This window comes from Pavona decussata, unplaced genomic scaffold, assembly GCF_977016875.1.
Source record: "Pavona decussata unplaced genomic scaffold, jaPavDecu1.1 SCAFFOLD_49, whole genome shotgun sequence".
Lineage (NCBI taxonomy): Eukaryota > Metazoa > Cnidaria > Anthozoa > Scleractinia > Agariciidae > Pavona > Pavona decussata.
This window is the reverse complement of record NW_028145471.1, coordinates 10,001-29,292: the sequence shown is the minus strand read 5'-3', so window position 1 is coordinate 29,292 and position 19,292 is coordinate 10,001. Positions and strand designations below refer to the sequence as shown.

General features: G+C 36.9%; 1 protein-coding gene across 1 annotated transcript in view; it reads left to right on the top strand.

Moving 5' to 3' along the window:
* The first annotated feature begins 11,220 nt into the window (after positions 1-11,220).
* The window catches only part of LOC146481450 (ficolin-2-like), an 8,207-nt gene continuing 135 nt past the window's right edge, over positions 11,221-19,292 (top strand). Inside the window, exons 1-4 of the mRNA XM_085108269.1 lie at positions 11,221-11,526; positions 14,628-14,748; positions 15,856-16,267; positions 18,203-19,292. The exon at positions 18,203-19,292 is cut by the window's right edge and continues 135 nt beyond it. Of these exons, the coding sequence (XP_084964395.1) occupies positions 11,221-11,526; positions 14,628-14,748; positions 15,856-16,267; positions 18,203-18,437 (1,074 nt within the window). The 3' untranslated portion in view covers positions 18,438-19,292. The remainder of the gene's footprint in view (positions 11,527-14,627; positions 14,749-15,855; positions 16,268-18,202) is intronic.

The following is a 19,292-nucleotide window of genomic DNA, read 5'->3' as shown; positions in this document are numbered from 1 at the left end:
TATTTAACGCCCCGTAACTAAATTAGAATGCTGTTATTCGGTCAGTGACACAGGCATGCTCGGAGTCGAAGAGGAGTCGAACCTGTAACGTTCCGACTACTTGTACGGGTGCTAAACCTCTAAACTACCGGAGACTCGTTGGAGCTAAGTCATTAAACTAGTTTCATGTGACAAACCTCCGCGGGGTGGGTACTCCCCGAAAATTTGGGTGGTGGACCCCGGAGCAAACATCTTGCATAGTAGTTGGATTCCAATATGGATGTGTTGCATGTGTGCAACAGAAATCACTGTGATCGTATATTTTAGGTAAATGGATCATTTGTCGGTTCGGTAAGTTGAAGGCCAAGAATTTCTTTCGTAACTAAGCTGACGGCTGGTCAGTTCTTTCCTGTGAGGGCAGGGGGGATAGGGTCAAATATGGACAAATTTTGAGGTCAGCATTTTTCACTCGTTTAAGTCCCTAGAAACCTCGGGGTGTCGAAGGGCAACCCTTTCATATACACTTGATTGCAAAAACGATGACACCTAAAAAGGATAAACCATGAACGATGAGACCCAACGGATTAGTGGGTAGTGTTTAAAAATTGGCCTCAGTTGGCCAACTTGACACTTTAGGAAAGCTTGGACAGTTTCCATCGTACACACGTGCAACTCATTTTGGTCATTAACCGCCGCACGAGAATAGAATATTATGCAAATAAATTTAGTACACTTACACCCATGAAGCCATTAGGTCTCATCGTTCACGGTTTATGCTTTTAAGGTGTGAACGTTTTTCCAATCGAGTGTACCTTCCATAGAAGAAGATATCCCTCTTAAATAGCTAAAGTAAGAAAACTCTATCTTTTTTTCGTTGGGTCTGCTCGAGATATTTTGAAAATCCCTTTGAAATACCCGAATGACACTTTTTCCTTCCCTCTTCTATACTTCTATACCTCGGCCCATGGCTGCCAATCGAAAGCATTTTGTGGCTCTGCACAGACGACAATGGTCATGTCAAACCAATTGCATGATTTTTGTACCTCTTTGCATTCGCTGAATATAATTATATGTTTTAATTAACTGTTGGTTGTGGCACATACCGTATGCCTGTATATAGGGAAAATAACACAAGACGAAAATGCTTGTAAAGATAACCGTTGACGCAAGCTCGGGAGATTACCCAGTTTTTTTACAGTGTGTCATTAAACGTTAGTTTGCATGTTGAAACCAAATAAAAGCCTTGTGTCCTTGATTTGCGGAAAACGACCGTTCTGTCAGGTAGGGCGATTAAGTTACAAACATGGCCACTTTAGAAAACCGAGCTTTTTATCAGGGCCATCGTCATGTTTGCAGCACTCAAAGTCCAGAGTAAAGTGTGGGAGTGAATGTGGAGCCCCAGAGCAGTTTCAATTTGGTGCATAATGACAAAATGGATTTCTCAAAGGTATTGAGAGTGCAGCGATAAACAATTAACGAATCGGTTGAAACCGTCCCAAAGTGCGTGTCAGGGATGCCTTCTCCCTTCGTAACTGTTTGTTCTTTCAGCAAAATTTTTCTCAAATAAAATACATTTATATAAAATATTGAAGGAACTAACAGTTGGTAGGTGAAATTAAAGTGAGTCAACATTACCAATATAGAGTCAATATTGCGGATGATACAAATCTAATTTGTGCCAGTTTGTCTTCACTCAGGAATGCCTTAAGAACAGTTAAAGAGTTTAAGAGTTTGGTTAGTTTAAGTCTGAACATAAAAACATCAATAGGGATTTGGCTGGCAAGTTGAAAAATAATTAGCACAATCCTTTACAATTAAAATGCTTGCGTAATGCGGTGAAATTTTAGGATCCCATGCCTCTTATAAAGAGAAAGGCAATAACGAACGTATCTTCAATTTTAAACAAACGTTGGTATGCAGAGAGCAAGATATTTTTATATTGTTCAGAAAGTGATGATAATCAAATCCTTGGGACTGTGTCAGCTAATTTATCAGGAGTCAGTTGTTTATGTTCCTGAGGATATTGCACCTGTCGTGAAAACAAAGCTTTAACGTCTTATAGAAAACAAGAGAGGCAAAATCAAAAGAGCAGCTTTATATCGACCAGCAGAAAGGTGGGATTTGTATGGTAGATATTGAAATCCTTTTCAAGGCTCTAAGACTAGCATGGATTCCAAGTTTCCGGAATATTTTCCATGGAAGCTAAGGGTCTTAAATGTTTAATAACACTTTCAGTAGCATGCGGACTCTGAAGTTTGAGGGTGCTTTTTTGGGGAGAATCCGAAAACGGAATTGTGATATCAGATTGTGATTCTTGACATCCAAAAACAAAGGCAGATCCGGAAAAGGATATATTGCCATGGCAACGAGGGATGGAAACCGGAAAATACGAAAAATACAGTTAACGTCGAAATAGATAAAATAAAATTGAAAATAACACCACAAGCAAAACAATAGCTTGGCGATCGACAAAAACAGCTGTTAAAAAAAACTCATGCCTGATAAGATACAAATCGATGACTATCAAAGGTATTTTTGTACTCAAATTGTTAAGCTGAAAAAGGGAAAGGAAAGGTGCTTACAATTGCTTTGACCTCCCTCTTCGTGCAGTTTTGATTTTTTGCGTAAACGTTCTCTACCTTTTAACGAGCTCCTCGTGATGGGAAAATCAAATTGGCGCAAACAAAATCTTTAAGTTTGAACGTCATGTACGATAACTGTTGTGTACCATTTTCGCACAGAAAACCGCTTGCCAAAAACACTTTTGCCAAAAAAAAAAAAAAAAGGAAATGTCATAAATCCGGAGTTAAATTTGATCTGAAGAACCCACCCGGAGTGTGGATTTTAAGGATTCATGATTCGTTTTTGGATTTCACCAAAAACAACGCAAAGTCCTTTTTGTTTTTTTTTAAAAAAATAAAAACACTGCACCAACCCTTACTCAAAAAGTCATGTTCGTGTACTTTGATTGGCGGATTTCGATCCACTTTGCGGTCAGACCGTTGTCGCTGTAATTATCATTGATTTTGTTGCAGACAGTCCGTATGCAGTAAGCTGCAACTATCAGTGTAAAACGCCTAAACCGAAAGGAGGATTTAGATCCACTTTGCGGTCAGAAACCGAAATATTTCATTATATTTTGATGAAAACGCTTTTCAAACACTGATATATATATATATATATATATATATATATATATATATATATATATATATTAATGACTCCTTCAAAAAACTATTGAGGCAATTTTGAATAGGATATTAAGAGAAGCAAAATTCTTTTCTTTGAAAAACTTTTAGCTAAAACCAGGAAAAACCGGCTAAGCGAAAAAAAAAGAAAAAAAAAAACGGTTCGGGGGGATTCTGAAGGTTCGAATTGGTCGGCGCATGAGAGATAACATAAATCAAATTTGCTCTCTCAGTTAATATTTTAAGAGTTATTGTCTGAGAAAACCAGGCAGGTGGTCAAAGATCGGGGTCGGCCAAATCATTCCATACTAACATCATAGATAGGTTAGGTGGACTTATGGATAAATATACTAAAGTTTGCTCTTCAAGTGTTTTGGTATAGGAGATATGAGATCCACTCTCCATCACCCCCTCAGGTCCTAGTTTTTCTGGTAAATTTGACCCAAATTTGACAGCCAGCAAAAATTGTACAATTTAGCGAACGAAGTTCATGTTTTGTACCTGATATAAATGGACATTGAACTTCTTGTAAAAAGCCAGAGATATGGGAAATAAGCAAAAGTCACTCTACAACATTTACTTTTGGAATACCTATTATTTCGTATCTGCAAATGAGTAAGAAATTAGCCATTTTCGACTTCACGCAGAACACACAACTAAAACTTCAGCAAAAACTGGATGCCAAAACCAAACACTCTTACCTTCCATCTATTAAAATCAGCAATAATCTTTTTGGGCCATTCAAACAGCAAGATGCTACATCACCTCCATTTCTCCTACTACTCGATGTCATGCACAGCACGACATGACGCAATCAATGTGCTGTTTAAGCCGCTCCTGGATTTCGCATTGGGTTTGTCTTAAGTTAAAAATATTCAGTTGATCAAATTAGTTCCACAAAAAATTCAAATCTCCTCTCTTGCCAATTTAACGGGAAGAAAATCAAGAAAACGCGAAAATAAACAAAACGACGCCATGTGGAATTTGTTCACTCGGGATAGACTGGGAACTAGTTGATTGGTTGTAAGGTAGCCAAGGCTGGCCATGAATGATTGTTCCACGCTGTTTTTCATAAGTAAGCTTTTTGATTTAAGGCTGGTTTAGGCCCATGCCGTAAGTGGCAAGGAATCACAAACTATTGGGAAATGAAGATACCAACGAGAGTTACAACCATTTTCCTTGCTTATTAAATGGCCTACATGTTGTTAGGCTTGCTGGGCAGGGAAAATTGGTTTGAAATTTAATCTGCATTTTGTGGGCTTTGATTAGGCGAAGTTTCTGGGTCAAGCTGTCTTGTACTGTCAAAGACGTGATTACAACGAATCAAATAAGAGCCAAAAACACAAGAGTAATTTGGAGAAACAATACCGTAGCCCAGTTGGAAGTCTTGTTTGCAGATTCACTTGCAGAAACTCTATTTTGTTTCAATACAAAGGGAAAAAAATCCGAAAAAATAACGTCATATTATTTAATATCGTAAGAGACTATACACGTACGAAAGTATTTTATGACAATTTTGTTCTTACCATATTTACATTTATTACGTGACATATGGTCTTCGCTCCAGTCTTTTGCGACAGTATTTACATTGCAGTCAGAAGCGTAATGTACACCACAAAATGATCTGCTTATTTTCAACTGTTGACAGTCCAACATGGTCCAACACCATACGCACCAAATGAGCTTTATGTTACTGATTCCTCTAAAATCATGCAGAAAAGATTTAACAGATTATCTAACTAATCTGGGTGTCAGTGGATCGAAGTCGAGGCTTAGGGACACGGATTAACGAAGCTGATGTTATTCTCAATCGCGCCGGATTGCATTCTCTATCAGAGGAAGACAGGGAAATGTCCAAAGCACAAATACGAATTAACAACACATCACCAGAAGTTAAAATCCAGTTGTTCTCACCCATCTCACAGAGGTGAAGCGAAAAAATTAAAAAATCCTCGTCGGGTAAACAAACAGGTGTCGGAAGAAATATACCAGGAGTTTCATGTTTCAGTTCCAATAGGATCCGGTATGTACAATAAGCCAATATTTAAATTATTTTCTCGCAATTCACCTATTTTTGGTAATTAATGTACTCTTTATACGTTACCTAAAGATATTTTCACCTTACGTGTAGTTTCTTATCAGTTCGGAAATCTCTGCTAATTAATCAGATGCGTTGTTTCGTTACAATGTAACAAACATCTCATTCAATTGAAATCAACATTTCAAATATTGTTTCAGCCCTGTGTAACACTTGTCGAAAAGGCCATTCAAGCAGATTTAAAGTGGAGGATGCTTCCTCCTTGCTACCTTTGATTACTGTTCCCTTGGACCGATATGTAACTTCTTTATTTTTTCGACCCGGAGACAATTTTGTGATGATCCCAGTAGAGTTTAAGAGTTGGGCGTTGCAGATTCTACGTTAACGTGATGTTATTTGTTTATTCTCTGATTAGCGTTCTTGACGGTCCGGCAGCTCCTCCTTCCCGTCTCCTATCATATTTATCAAGGTATCAAAGCGGAGATAATACAGCCAAAACTAATTTTTTGTTAATTTGTTGTGTAAGTTTTCAACAGTAGCTTTTATAACCAAAAAGCGCATACTCTTAAGGGCCTTCTGGTGTACATGACAAGCCGGAATGGTAAGTCCAACGCTTTTATTAAAAGCAAATGACGTATTCAGTGAGGGCTCCTGGGTAAATATTTCGCTTCACGACATGTGTTCATTGACAGACCAACGGAACTAGCAAAGTTCAAAGTAAGTAAACAAAAGATCGGAAGCAAAAACAAACATACCTTGGAAAAGGCAGTTATCTATAGGAAAAAGGAAATTCCAACCCAAAGGGAATCTGAAAGGAAAATTCTTTTTTCTAAATATCAAGCGCACATTTTCCGTCAGTTATCTTTAGTTTTACGCAGTTTATTTTAAAGGTAGAACAATTCCATGACACTGTTTCTACTTATTTCACACATCCAATCTGACTGCTTTGCGGTAAAGGTAGAGATCATGTTTCAGCTTTCCTCAGTGATTCAGAAGGGAGCGTGTCGAGTAGAGCACAATCACAATCACAATCACAATCAATGTAAACCACAATCAAAGCGCTCATGGGGTCGGCATCGCTTTATTTGTCATGCGGACGCTCTCCCAGACGGCATTAGGAACATTTCCAATTTTTTTAGTTTTTAGACGTCTTATTAGAAACATGTAGACTCTTATCCTTTTTACTTTTTATTTTTAGATAGCTATATTTGTAATTTTTTTTTTTATTCTTACGTTAGATTTGTGCAGGGCCTCACTGACAACCACATTTTGTGACGTGGGCTCCCTGTTGAAATATCGTATTTTATGAGAGATTAACCTAGGAGAGTCAATTTATTGAGTAATAACTGTGATCAGTTTGCTTATACATTGTACAGAGATTTGTTTTACTAGTGTAATGTAGTACAAGTGTCAAATATCGGTACTTCTTTCGAAGTTACTAAACGGAAACTGTCTTATAAAGGCATTGCAATTTTTGTTATTAAATTCAAATATTCCAGTTGTTCATGCTTTAGTGTGCTTTATCGAGTTGTGAAGAACGCGGGAGTTGGATATCTCTGATTTCTTAACGGTGGAAATGTACATCAAAAGCCGCGCGCTCAAAAAAAATCCAATGAAGTTATTTTTTCACGCTGTTTCACGCTTCTGCTGGCTCTATTTTGAGCATGATTCGTTCATGTCATTGTTTGTTCAGATCTTGAGCTGTTTATCGCGACAAACAGACGTTTCTAGCAAGATAGGTCCTTCCCTGTTCCCTCCCTACCAAAAGTAAAAATAAGTAGGTCCAAGTCCCTTGAGAGCAATCCAACTCAAGATGGCGTCGTCCTGTTTAGTTCGTATTTCTTTTTAAATTTTCCTTCAGTTAAATTGGCCAGAGAGAGGGTTCTGATTTTTTGGGGACCACTTTAGTCAACTGCATATATTTAACCGTGGAGAAATCCAATGTGGAATCTAAGAGCGGCTTAATCGGCACATTGCTTGCGTCGTGTCGTGCTGTACATGACAACGAGTGGTAGGAGTAATGGAGGTGGTGAAGCATCTTGCTGTTTGAATGGCCCAAAAAGATTATTGCTGATTCTGATAGAGGAAAGGTAAGAGTGTTTGGTTTTAGCATCCGATTGTTGCAGAAGATTTAGTTGTGTGTTCTGCGTGAAGTCGAAAATGGCTAATTTCTTACTCATTTGCAGATACGAAATATAGGTATCCCAAAAGTAAATGTTGTAGAGTGACTTTTGCTTATTTCGCATATCTCTGGCTTTTTACAAGAAGTTCTATGACCATTTATATCAGGTACAAAACATGAACTCCGTTCGCTAAATTTTACAGTTTTTGCTGACTGTCAAATTTGGGTCAAATTTATCAGAAAAACTAGGACCTGAGGGGGTGATGGAGAGTGGATCTCATTTCTCCTATACCAAAACACTTGAAGAGTAAACTTTAGTAAATTTATCCATAAGTCCACCTAACCTATCTATGATGTTAGTATGGAATAATTTGGCCGACCCCCATCTTTCAGCTTTTTCAGATTTTGCCCGGTTTTCTCAGACATTGACTCTTAAAACAGAGGTCCCCAACGAAAATAAAAAAAAAAAAATACTTAAAATGTTGTCTCCTGATCTGGTGGTAAGTTTAAGCTGACCTTCTAAGTCATAGAAAGTTTTAGAAAACATTATTTCACTCCCTGGATTTACCAGCTGATCTTCATTTTGTGACAATGCTAAATGACACGTTTTCGCATTTTTAATGGCAGATTTCCCCCTTGGAAAACGAAAGGGATTAGTTTCGACCTCACGTTTTGCCGAAGAAAACTTAAGATGTCCTTTTGGACCAATTCCGAATTTTTGAGGCGATTAAGGTCTTCTGAAAAGAAACCCACTAAAATAAGCCGTCAAAACTAAAACAATTCGTATTTTGGGCTATTTATAATTAAATACAATGGCTTACTTGGGATTAATTATTAATTACGACAATGTTTGATTGTCCAAAATAACTTTTTTTTATTATAGTAGTAAAAAGAGCGATCTCAGAAATACACCGCTACTCTAAAGTTACTGTCCTTCAGCCTATATCGTCATACCAAACTCTCAACCTTGAATATTTATGTGAAGTTCGCCAGTTTTTTTATGGAAACGTGGTTATGGGAAATGCACATGCTGATGTAGTTTACTTTGATGATTGCTCGTAGCGTAAACCCTTAATTATTAAACGTTCCCAAGACGTATTTCAGCAGCAGTGATAGTATTCTCCATTTATCCCAACAAATAATTTTATCGTTTTCGATTCATATAAGCCTTCAAACTTTTAATTTTTTCGGCTTTGTTTTCATTGACACCGACCTAAGCCATTTACATGATGAAACGATTTTAATAAAAATATATATTAAAATTTCAAGATCAGTTCGTTTTTCCTTTGTTACTTAATTCTGTAATCTCAATCGAGTGCCAACAACAATTGCTTTAATTTATATCCTGAGACTCTCAAATACCTAGAGGTCTGTGGCCTCTTATTTCACTGGGATCATATTATGAAATCATATGAAAGGCAACAATGGAACATGATACTGTGGTATTAATACTTAGCTTGCAATATAATGGAAATGTAAGGTGTGACATTTCGAAAAAAAATGGAATATGACAGGGACAGAGTCCATAACCGATTCAGTAAGTTGCTTGGTGGAAAAAGTGACTCATTGGTTCACAATAATAATAATAATAATAATAATAATAATAATAATAATAATAATAATAATAATAATAATAATAATCTTTATTGAGGAAATCAATTTCACTAATAAGTGATTTAGAAAAGAGTCCTCGAAAATCAAAAAAGAACAACAACAACAACAAAATAAATAAATAAAAAAATAAAGACTAATATATGAATGTATAAAAATTAGACTAAAGACTATTTACATTTCTCAACACTCTTTTAAAACTAGCTAATGATGGGCTTTGTCTGATTGAAAGGTCTAATTTATTCCAATCGTTTGAGGCAAAATTTGTCGAAGTCCAATGCCCCCATTTCCTACATAAAGAAGCGAAGAAAACGCTATGGCTAGGATTACCATGTCGATTCTCATCTTCTGCTTTCCTCGTGTGTTTTAGTTTTCAAATCCTTCACTGTTGTAAACCATGTTTTGGTTGGCCATGTTATAACATCGTTTCATTCGTCGGATTGAATCGACTGCATCGAGGCGTGTCAGAAAGAAGCAAGGTCTGTTTCATATAACAATAAATTCATAAATCCTGATCGCCGATTGCCAAGAACGGGAAACACTTATTTATTCACCACGCTTTCTCTTTTAACATAATACGTGAGAACAGCACGATTTCCCGTATCATCCGGACAGCCGAGTCCACGAGTTGACCTCTCCCTCCTGCTTGTACCCAGAGTCCTCTGGCTTTTTGGTCAGTGGGTGGTCGCAGCTGCTGACCAAAAAGCCTGAGGACTCTGGGTACGAGATTGGGAGAATTTTCGATTAGCTGTCCCGTAACAGTTTGCATTGTTGTACCGCAGAAATCCTGCGGTAATAAATTTCCAGTTCCCCCCAGAGTCTCTCCTGGCGACCAACCGCTGGGCCAAGAGCCTGAGGACTCTGGGTACGAGATTGCTCTCGCTCAAAAGTGACACTGTGAAGAAAATGTCTAACAGTTTTCTGGCGCCATAGGATGTTATCGAATGAGATATAAACTCTTTTAACCCTTTAAACTTTCTTTTTATTTGCACGCTTCTGAGTTCTCCTTGTTCTGGGTTGATATTGTAACATTATGGCGATAGGAAATATCTACAACCAGACATCGTTTTCTAAAAGAAAATAAATAAAATAATAATAATAATAAAAAAAGAAATCCCGAGCGACCCAAATCGAACTCGAAATCCGAACTTGGTAAATAGGAAGCCTCAATTTCAACGGCTTTTATTTGATTGACGTCTACCAAAACGCAACTGTATCCGACTCTTTTGAAGGCGATAGATCGCGTGTATTAAACTGATGAAACTCATATATGCCATTTATTTGATTTCAACTAAGAACTAAATCTATTTTTAACGCATTTAGGATAAAATCCCATACAAACGTTTTAACCCCCCTCCACCCCCCAAAAAAGAAACAAAACAAAACAAAAACGAAATCTCTAACTTCGTCCTTTTATAAAATCCTTTTTATTATGAGAAGGAAAATGTTTAAGATCTTAGCTAAACTATTTTTTGTTCTCCCTTTTGTTCGTTATAGTTGTTTTACACATTTTGCGCTCCAGCTCACCTTTTTTTATTGATTTTCTTTATTCCGCTTTGTATTTCGCACCTTGTTTCCCTGTTACAGTAATATTTTTGCATATTTTTGTTAAGTTAATGTTGTAAGTTTTAAAGCCGGTTTACGCCGTGGAGAAAAAATAAAAAAAATAAAAATAACGCACCGCAGAAGATGTCAGGCAGCTTTTTCTTTTGTCGCTCGCCGAAGTAAAAACTTAAAAGTTTTTTGTGGATTTAGAGACGCTGTGATGTAACTTCTGGAAAGATTTTCGCACAACCACATGCATTAATTATACTAGCATCACTGTCATACTAACCCTCTTGCACAAAAAGAACGAGGATGAATAGAGTTTGAGTCGCAAAATTTATACATAATTAATAAGTCATTAGTTTCCGTTTGCTCGTTGATTGTGTCGTTCTAGTTTTAATGTACGGTTCTTTAATTAATTTATTCATTCTAGTCTAGACCTTCATATTTTTTATTGTCGCCTTCATCTGCTTGTTTGTCGCGATTAAATTATGTGAAGTGTTAACAAAGTGCGTCTCAATTATTGACTCAATGGAGGCTAGCTTTTGGCATTTACAAAATAAGAATGCTTACGTAACGATTGTTTGCCTAACAAACATCATATGACAACTACGTTAAAAAATTAATCTTGATGCAACGAAAACAATTTCCTTTTAAACTATGGAACCTGGTTAACATCTACGGATTGTTTCAATAAATTACCTTCACAGCTTTAATCGATATCCTTCCTTCAGAACATGCATCTCTGGCTGTTTTTCCTGGCTGCGGCGCCAGCATACGGCACAAGCCGTATTTCGAAACCCGGTTTGAAAGCTGTCAACTTCGTCGCGACGATGCACGGACGAAAGTTGACGGGAAACTTGATTCAAGAAATGGCAGTGGATTCAGAAAGCTATTGTCGCCTTGCTTGCGTTGAGGAAGTAAAATGCAGATCTTACAACTTCGGGAAAACGAAGAACATTTGTCAACTGAGCGACTCTGATCGATTCGTTGGTGCGGTCAATTTCACAGAGGATGAGAATTTCACTTACGTAGGAATACAGGCAAGTTCGTTTCGCACTAATTTAAACACCGCAGTTTTATTCGAGTCGAACACAACTCATTTCACCTTCGTTTCTGGTATTGTTACCCTTCACTTCACTTCTGTTGTCTCGTCCGCCATGTAATCCCAGATCGTCTAAGATAATAAAGTTCATTGACCTGTTCCGATTCTTCAGCAAGTTACATAAACTGTAAAGGTTTACTGAGGTAAAGGAATCTTATGGCTCATTGTGTTGTTGGCTTTTCGAAAATGCGAGCTGATCAAATTTCGTACTTTTAAAAGCAGTCATTTTGCCTATTCGGAAAGGAAACAAATTAGCTTTCCAGTGTTAAGGAATTTTTGAACAGAGCTGATACAAATTTACCGAAGAATATACTTTACTTTTTCTTTACAACTTTACCCGAATTTCCAAGGCGAGAAAGTCCATCCGGATAGATATACACTGCGAGATGAACCGCTGGGAACACCTGCTTTTTGTGACTAACTGATTGTAATGTGTTAATCTGAATTACCGCGATTGTCGCTGTTTTCAGTTTTAGCGCTAAATTTATTTGTTCCAACTTTTAAAGGGGAAACGTACAAATTGGACCTTAAACAAATTATTTTATTTACGAAATTTTCGAGGAATCGGTACATAGCAAGATTCTTTATGGTCCTTTAAATTTAATGTGGACAATTCTAAAAATATTCTTTCTTGTTGTTTTTACAAAAACGTCTAATCTTGCGAAATATTCTTATTTAATATGACTTTTCTTTTCATGTTTTAAGCTTGAAGCCTTCTTAGCATGTACTTAAGTTACGTGGTAAAAAATTTCCATAAACCAATCGAAAACCCTAAACATTTACAAGACCATTGCGCACTGTATTGTATTGCGTATTGCGTTGCGTATTTTTAGCTCGATGCAAAAAAGGCTGCAGATTGAACTGAATAAAAATGCTTTTAATTATCGCTTATTTTTAACTTGGGTACGTTCCAAGCATGTTCTGGAAAATCGGGATCAAATTTCAGCCTCAACATTCTCATAAAAATTTCTAATATCTTTAATTAGAGAGGCTTACTGAAAAATTAATGTAGAAGAAAAGTTAAAACTACTGCTGTGCTACGTTTCCATGACACTACCACCATTATTATCAAGGTATAGTGACTGTTTGAATGAAAACAATGTAATAGACATTTGGGTTTAGTGCGGATGGAGTCAGTTTACACATTATATTCAAAGTTGTTTTAACGTCTTGGATGTTCAACATCTCGTAAATTAAGCGGTCGAATTTGTTGTTGTTAATTAAATTTGATTTTGACTTCCCGTGGATTACAAGAACAAACAGGAGATTGTGAATATTTCACTCTCACAAGAACCAAACAATAAGAAATAAATGAAAATCAATAAAAACGAGAACATTTTCAGAATGATTATTTTAGACCGTGAATGAGCGTGACCAGACGATAATTTTGATATGTTGTCATCCATCCTGTAATAATCAACAATTATTCACCGTAGTAAAGGCCGATAGTGATGGACCAATTTTTACCAACAAGACACTATATATAATGCTGTTGGTAGGAGTCTCTGTTTTCAATTTCAATTCAATTTCTCCCGGGGAGCTTCAGAAAGTACTCTAGTCTCCCTGAGCGTGGTCCGATGCGTTGGAAACGATAACTGTTGAAATCGCAGGGGAGACTGTTTTCGCTCTGATGCAATCTCCAATCTCCGTTTAATAACTGATCATATTTTTGGTAAAGGCGCTCGAGGGTGCTTGAGGGTTTCAGTAATCGTTAATTTCAGGGTAAAAAACGCTTGGCTTTTAGGTGCCATTCCCGTGATGCCGTTTATCCAAAACCTTTACGGTTGTTTTACCAAAATTATCCAATATTAATTCTTTCAATCAATGGCTTTTTCTGTTGCAGTTCATATGTAAGTCACTGTCAAGTGAGTGACATTTAGTTCACTTTAAAAATTTGCCTGGTATCGGATATTGCTGCTCTAGCAAGAAACGTACACAAAGTACTTTTGCTTACTGAAAGGATCACTATATTCTTAACGCTATTTCTCAGTACATTGTTTCTTCCATTGGTCTTAATCTTAGGAATGAGCGTCGTTGGACAAAAACGGTTGGATCCGTTGAATAATGCTACAACACAGCTGGTCTTTCATTAAATCACATAACTTTGAATATCAACTAAACATGGAAACTTCTACATCTGATTGGCTCAGTTGTAGAAATAAATATAGCTACTCGTACGAGAGAAAGTTAGCGAGTTGGCCAAACAATGCATCACAAATGAAATAAATGAAATTAAATAAAATAATAATAATCCACACAAAATCATAATCACTGCAAATGAAAAATGTTCTCGTTTTTATTGATTTTGTTTATTTTTAATTTTTTTGGTTCTTGTGAAAGTGAAATATTATTTAATTTGTGATATAATAAAGTGATCACGTCTTATCTTACGTTATCTAAGCAGTTATGGAGAAAATTAACGGTAACTTTTCGGAAATCTTCGGCCATTCACGGATGTCAGCCAGGTTGCCGAGGAACGATTCTCGTCGTTTCGGAAATCTTCAAATATATACAAGGATAGTGCACGAAATCGAACAAAAGGTGGTATAATGATTCCGAATACTTCACGTGTGCGGAGATAAATACTGACACGTATAAGAGAGTTTCCATAAGGGGATAGGTTTGACGGTTGACGGTTAAATGTTAAGGCTTTTAGCAGTTGACGGTTATGAAGGGGAAATTTCATCCATGAGTTATTTTTGCGTTTTTGCGTTTTTTGATATTAACAATTGTGTTCTGCAGGTTGTTTTTTGGTAAGATACACATTATCAATGTGGTAAGTCCTTAATATTTTGAAACCAAATGTGGTAAGTCCTTAATATTTTGAAACCAGAAGTACTTCCAGACGGAAGTTAGTGATGTCAGTTTAGACATAAATTAAGTGGAAAAGGCCATAAAGCGAGTATTTTTGGGAACACGGAAACTGGTTTGCCAGTTGAGACGAGTCTTTGAGAACCAGAAATCCGGGATAAGCAGCTGAATAATTAAGGACACAGGTGTATAAGGACTGCATGATGACCAGTTATTTTTCTCTACCAGAGTTCCTGTGAGATTGACACAACTTGCTCGCCTTATGGTAACAAAGGAGTCTGCATTCCTGACTATCAAGAAGGCAGCGCACTATGCAAGTGTGCCAAAGGATATGCGGGAAAACCGTGTGGTAAGTAATAATAGATAGCGAATAACAATTATAAAAGTAATATATAATTACAATAACAGCCTTCTCAGAATCCTTTGTACCTGAAAAATCGCAAATGCCAAATTACTTTGTCAATTTGAACCCAAGGAGGATGCTGCACCACATGAAAATAACACTTGCCATAAAATATCACTCATATCAAATTAGGCGAAATGACGTCATCAGTCACGTGACCACGCCCAAAACGGCCTTGAACTCATTGCGAAAGCGGACATCTATCATAATAATCGATGTACTCAAAAAGAGATTTGTGTGGAGTATATAGAAATGGCCATTAATGGTCTTTCATTTTACAAAGGGGGTTATCTTCCTGAGTTTAACATAAATTTAAAGATGTTTATTTGAAGTACCCTCCATAACATTGTTACCATAGCGACGTCATTGGTCATGTGACCTGGACGCTGGGAATGTTTTGAGGGTTTTGTAAAACTACATTAACATTAAGCCCAAGGAAAGAGCGACTGGTTCGTCGCAGGTTGTAGATACTTTAGTACAAAACATTTAAAAGGGGCATTATTAAAAAAAAATAAGCGGGAGATCTACTCATAGAAAAATCCATTGAACGTCTTTTGTTCAGTGATTTATCAAGTTAAAAATAACAACCGTGAATTTTTGGTTTTTGTTTCCAGTGGGACTTTTAAGGGGCTACGTTTTGGGAAGTTGGACATTTTTTGGCCAGGGTCTAACAGCATTAAAAGGAATTAAACATAGCTTATTGTCATAATCAACAATATTCACTTTGAGATAAGTGAAATATATAAGTGCATATTATTGGCTTTTCAACCAGCATCTGATAAATTAGTTGGAATTTTGGATGTTTTTGTCAGCCTCAGCAGTTCAATGATGAAGTGAATTTAACCTTCTATGATGAGAGGTAAGTAGTTATTTCAGCCTTGATAATATCACTTGGATGCTTTATTGGAGGGAAGACACCTAATTGGGTCAATACGCTATTTAAAAACTACAACTAATGGCTGCCGTTTTTTATCAGTCTCCCTATTGATGGTGTGAACAATTGTAACTGATTGTATTCCCTGTATAGGCAAAGAAATTTGTTTGTATTAACAGAAGCCAAAAGCTGCGCTCAACTCCTTCAAGATGGCTCAAACTCCAGTGGCGTGTATACAATCAATCCTGATGGCGGCAAACCGATCTCAGTGTTGTGTGACATGACCACGGACGGAGGCGGTTGGACCGTGTTTCAGAGGCGCTTGAACGGCTCTGTTGATTTCTATCTTGATTGGGCGGCCTACAAGAACGGGTTTGGAAACCTGAATGGAGAGTTTTGGCTTGGGAACGACAATCTTCATCGTTTGACAGCCGCTGATAACGGCTCTCTGAGGGTTGACTTGGAAGACTTTGATGGGAACATCACATACGCTGAGTACACGACTTTCAAAGTTGCAGACGAAGGAGATAAATACCGGCTTTTGATTGGAGGATACAATGGCACGGCTGGTGATTCAATGGCTGTTCAGAAGTAAGAAACAAACTTCTCTTTAAAATTAACTAATGCTATAAGATAATAGCGAAAACAATAAAGTTATTACCTATTTTCAAACTTATAACAGGTAACCTTAATACTGCGACGGAAACGAAGCGGTTTAAAGGCGGAAGAGTGAAAATCTTTTTTAGTTTCTAGGCCTTGTAACTTCTTAACTGAGCTTATGGTAGTGAAAATTGGAGGGTGTTTAGTGCAATCACCCGACCTGAAAGCTTAAGTTGTGGAAATGGGCTCTAGTACCATGCAACAACAACAACAACAACAACAACAACAACAACAACAACAACAATAATAACTTTATTTATCCAAGTTAAAAAAAAAATCATTAATTTGAAAAAAAATCATCAATACTTATACGAGCTCTAGTTAAAAAGAAGAAATCATGATAATAATGAAAGGTGTCTGCTTTCCATGAATGCAGTGCAATGTGCTAAGGATTAACGTTTATACTTCTGAAAGAAATCACTGTAACCGGATTTGAAGGAGGAGAGAGTTCGCGCTTGCCGCAGCTCAACAGGTAGACTGTTCTACATTACCGAACCTCTATGACTAAAACGTTTTTTGGCATTATTGGTTCGAGACAGTTGAGTAGCTAACTTGCTCTCGGAATCCCTGGGAGAATAATAAGAGATTTAATGATTTCTGTATAAAGTAAACATAGAATGCAAATTTTGCGGGGCAAAGTCATTTAGAGACTTGTGCATACGGAAAGACGCTCGTCAACATGCAATGCTCTTTTCAAATTAAGCCTGTAGATGATGAATAATTAAGGAGTGTGATTAAAGCAGCATTACCACACAGGAACTGACGTTAAAATCCGTTTCCATCTTGGTTGTCCGTGCTTTAAGACAATTGAAAATATTTTGGGTACACTTAATATACGCTTTTTGGTTCAAGGGTTGCCTTTGCTTTAATTTGCTTAACTTTTAACATAACTCGACTATCACACTGTTACTGTAGGTTTCCATTATTATAAGTGGGCCTTTTCAAAGTACTTTACGCTAACAAACAAAGTCCCTTTAATCACTCAATCAATCAATCAATCAATCAATCAATCAATCAATCAATCAATCAATCAATCAATCAAACAATCAATCAATCTGATGAAAATGATCATCCATGTCCTTCTCTTTGCTAGTATAATCTGATTCTCCTTTTCGCTCTTCATCTCTTTTTTATTTTAATATTAATGATAATAAAAAACTACATATAATTTACTTTAATTTTGTTGCATAGCCTGATCTAAATCTGCGTTATTATGTAGAGTTAAGTTATTCCGTTTTCCAGCATTTTTCCAGCATCAATCAATCAATCAATCAATCAATCAATCAATCAATCAATCAATCAGTCAGTCAATCAATCAATCAATTATTGTTTTGCTCGAGTTGGCTGCTCTGCGTGAAATACAGTGTTAGCTTCCGCTGCACACTTGTTGGGAGATAGATGGCTTTCAGCGTGTGACAAAAGAAAACAGAAGAGCGCCAAAGATAGAACCCTGTGAAACACCACAAAGAGTTTGTTCAGGTTTCGATTCTTAGGAGGACACTCGTTTAAACCACTTTTTAGTGAATCTTGGTATCCTCAATAACGATTTTATCATGTAAAATTTTAATATTAGACCCAAACTGTTTGGATTCGTCCAGATAGATGCCAAAATAAATAAAAAAAAATACCCTAACAACATAATGTTCAAACTTACGCAATTAACTGACTGATCAACAGTGTCAAACGCTTTTCTAAGTCTATAAATATACTGCAGGAAAATAACTTTTTATCCATACAATACTGTATTTTATTTACCATGTGCATAAGCACGTGTGATGCTACGTTGCTAAAGCTTACTAATTTCAACACATCTTCTCATTCGATATATTCACAAGAATCACATGTACACGCTTTTATTTTTTTTAGTGGTTCGCGGTTTTCTACAACAGATAACGACAATGACCTGGATGTCGAGGGCAGCTGTTCTTTAAGGCATGGAGGGAACTGGTGGTACACACGCTGTCATCATTCCAACCTGAATGGCCGTTATCTCAGAGGACCTTTTTCATCCAACGCAGATGGAGTGGTCTGGGGAACTTTCAGAGGGTGGAATTACTCACTGAAACGTGCAGAGATGAAAATAAAACCAAAATTTAATTAGTCCATCTTTCCAAGGAAAATTTGCTGTTCCACTTTAACCATTAGGGTTTTAGTACTAGTGCCGAGCAAAGACTGAGATGCAACGGTGTCGCCTCAGTTAAGGGACCCCGTTCTATACCTGCGAACTTTCTCTGACTCTGAGGGGTGAGATTTTTATCCTGGGAGTGCCAGGATATTCAAAGACGACACAAATATATCCGAAGACTTCCGAAGACGCCCTAAGATTTCCGAAGACGTTCCGAATAATTCTGAAGTTCTCAAGAGAATGATTATGCTTATACGGACCTTCAAAAATCAGAGATTTCGGGGAAAGTATCGTCATTTACTCATTTTACTTGGACTTTTCGTTTCTCGCATTGGTTTGAGTTTACTATTTTTGAAAAGTATGTCAGTTAAGGTTATAATAGCTCACATGTTTTTAACCAGGCATGAGAAATTGGTCCGTAAGCATGAGCTGGCGAGAAATCGAAGTTTTTTAACTCGCAGGCGTAAGAGTTAGCAGGTATACCCTTTGACATTGCATACTACAATCTAAATTTATTTAGTCTGTAAAATCCATAAGTAATCACACCAACTAAAATAAGACTAAAACTATAAAGTTAAATAGAATCAATCAGTTAAGGGGGGATTCTACCTAAACGCCACTTTTCCGCCACTTGACATGGCTTTAATGGAAACATCTCGTTCACGTATCAAGCAATCCAAAAACTCTACACTCATCCCGTGAATCTGTATTGTGGGATGTTTTGTGAATTTTTGGGTGATTGTGGGTATTATCAAGTTAGTCCACTAGCAACCTGGGGTGCTCTTGCGTGGGTATCAACTGTCTGTTAGTGTTCCAAAAATCATTTTCTTT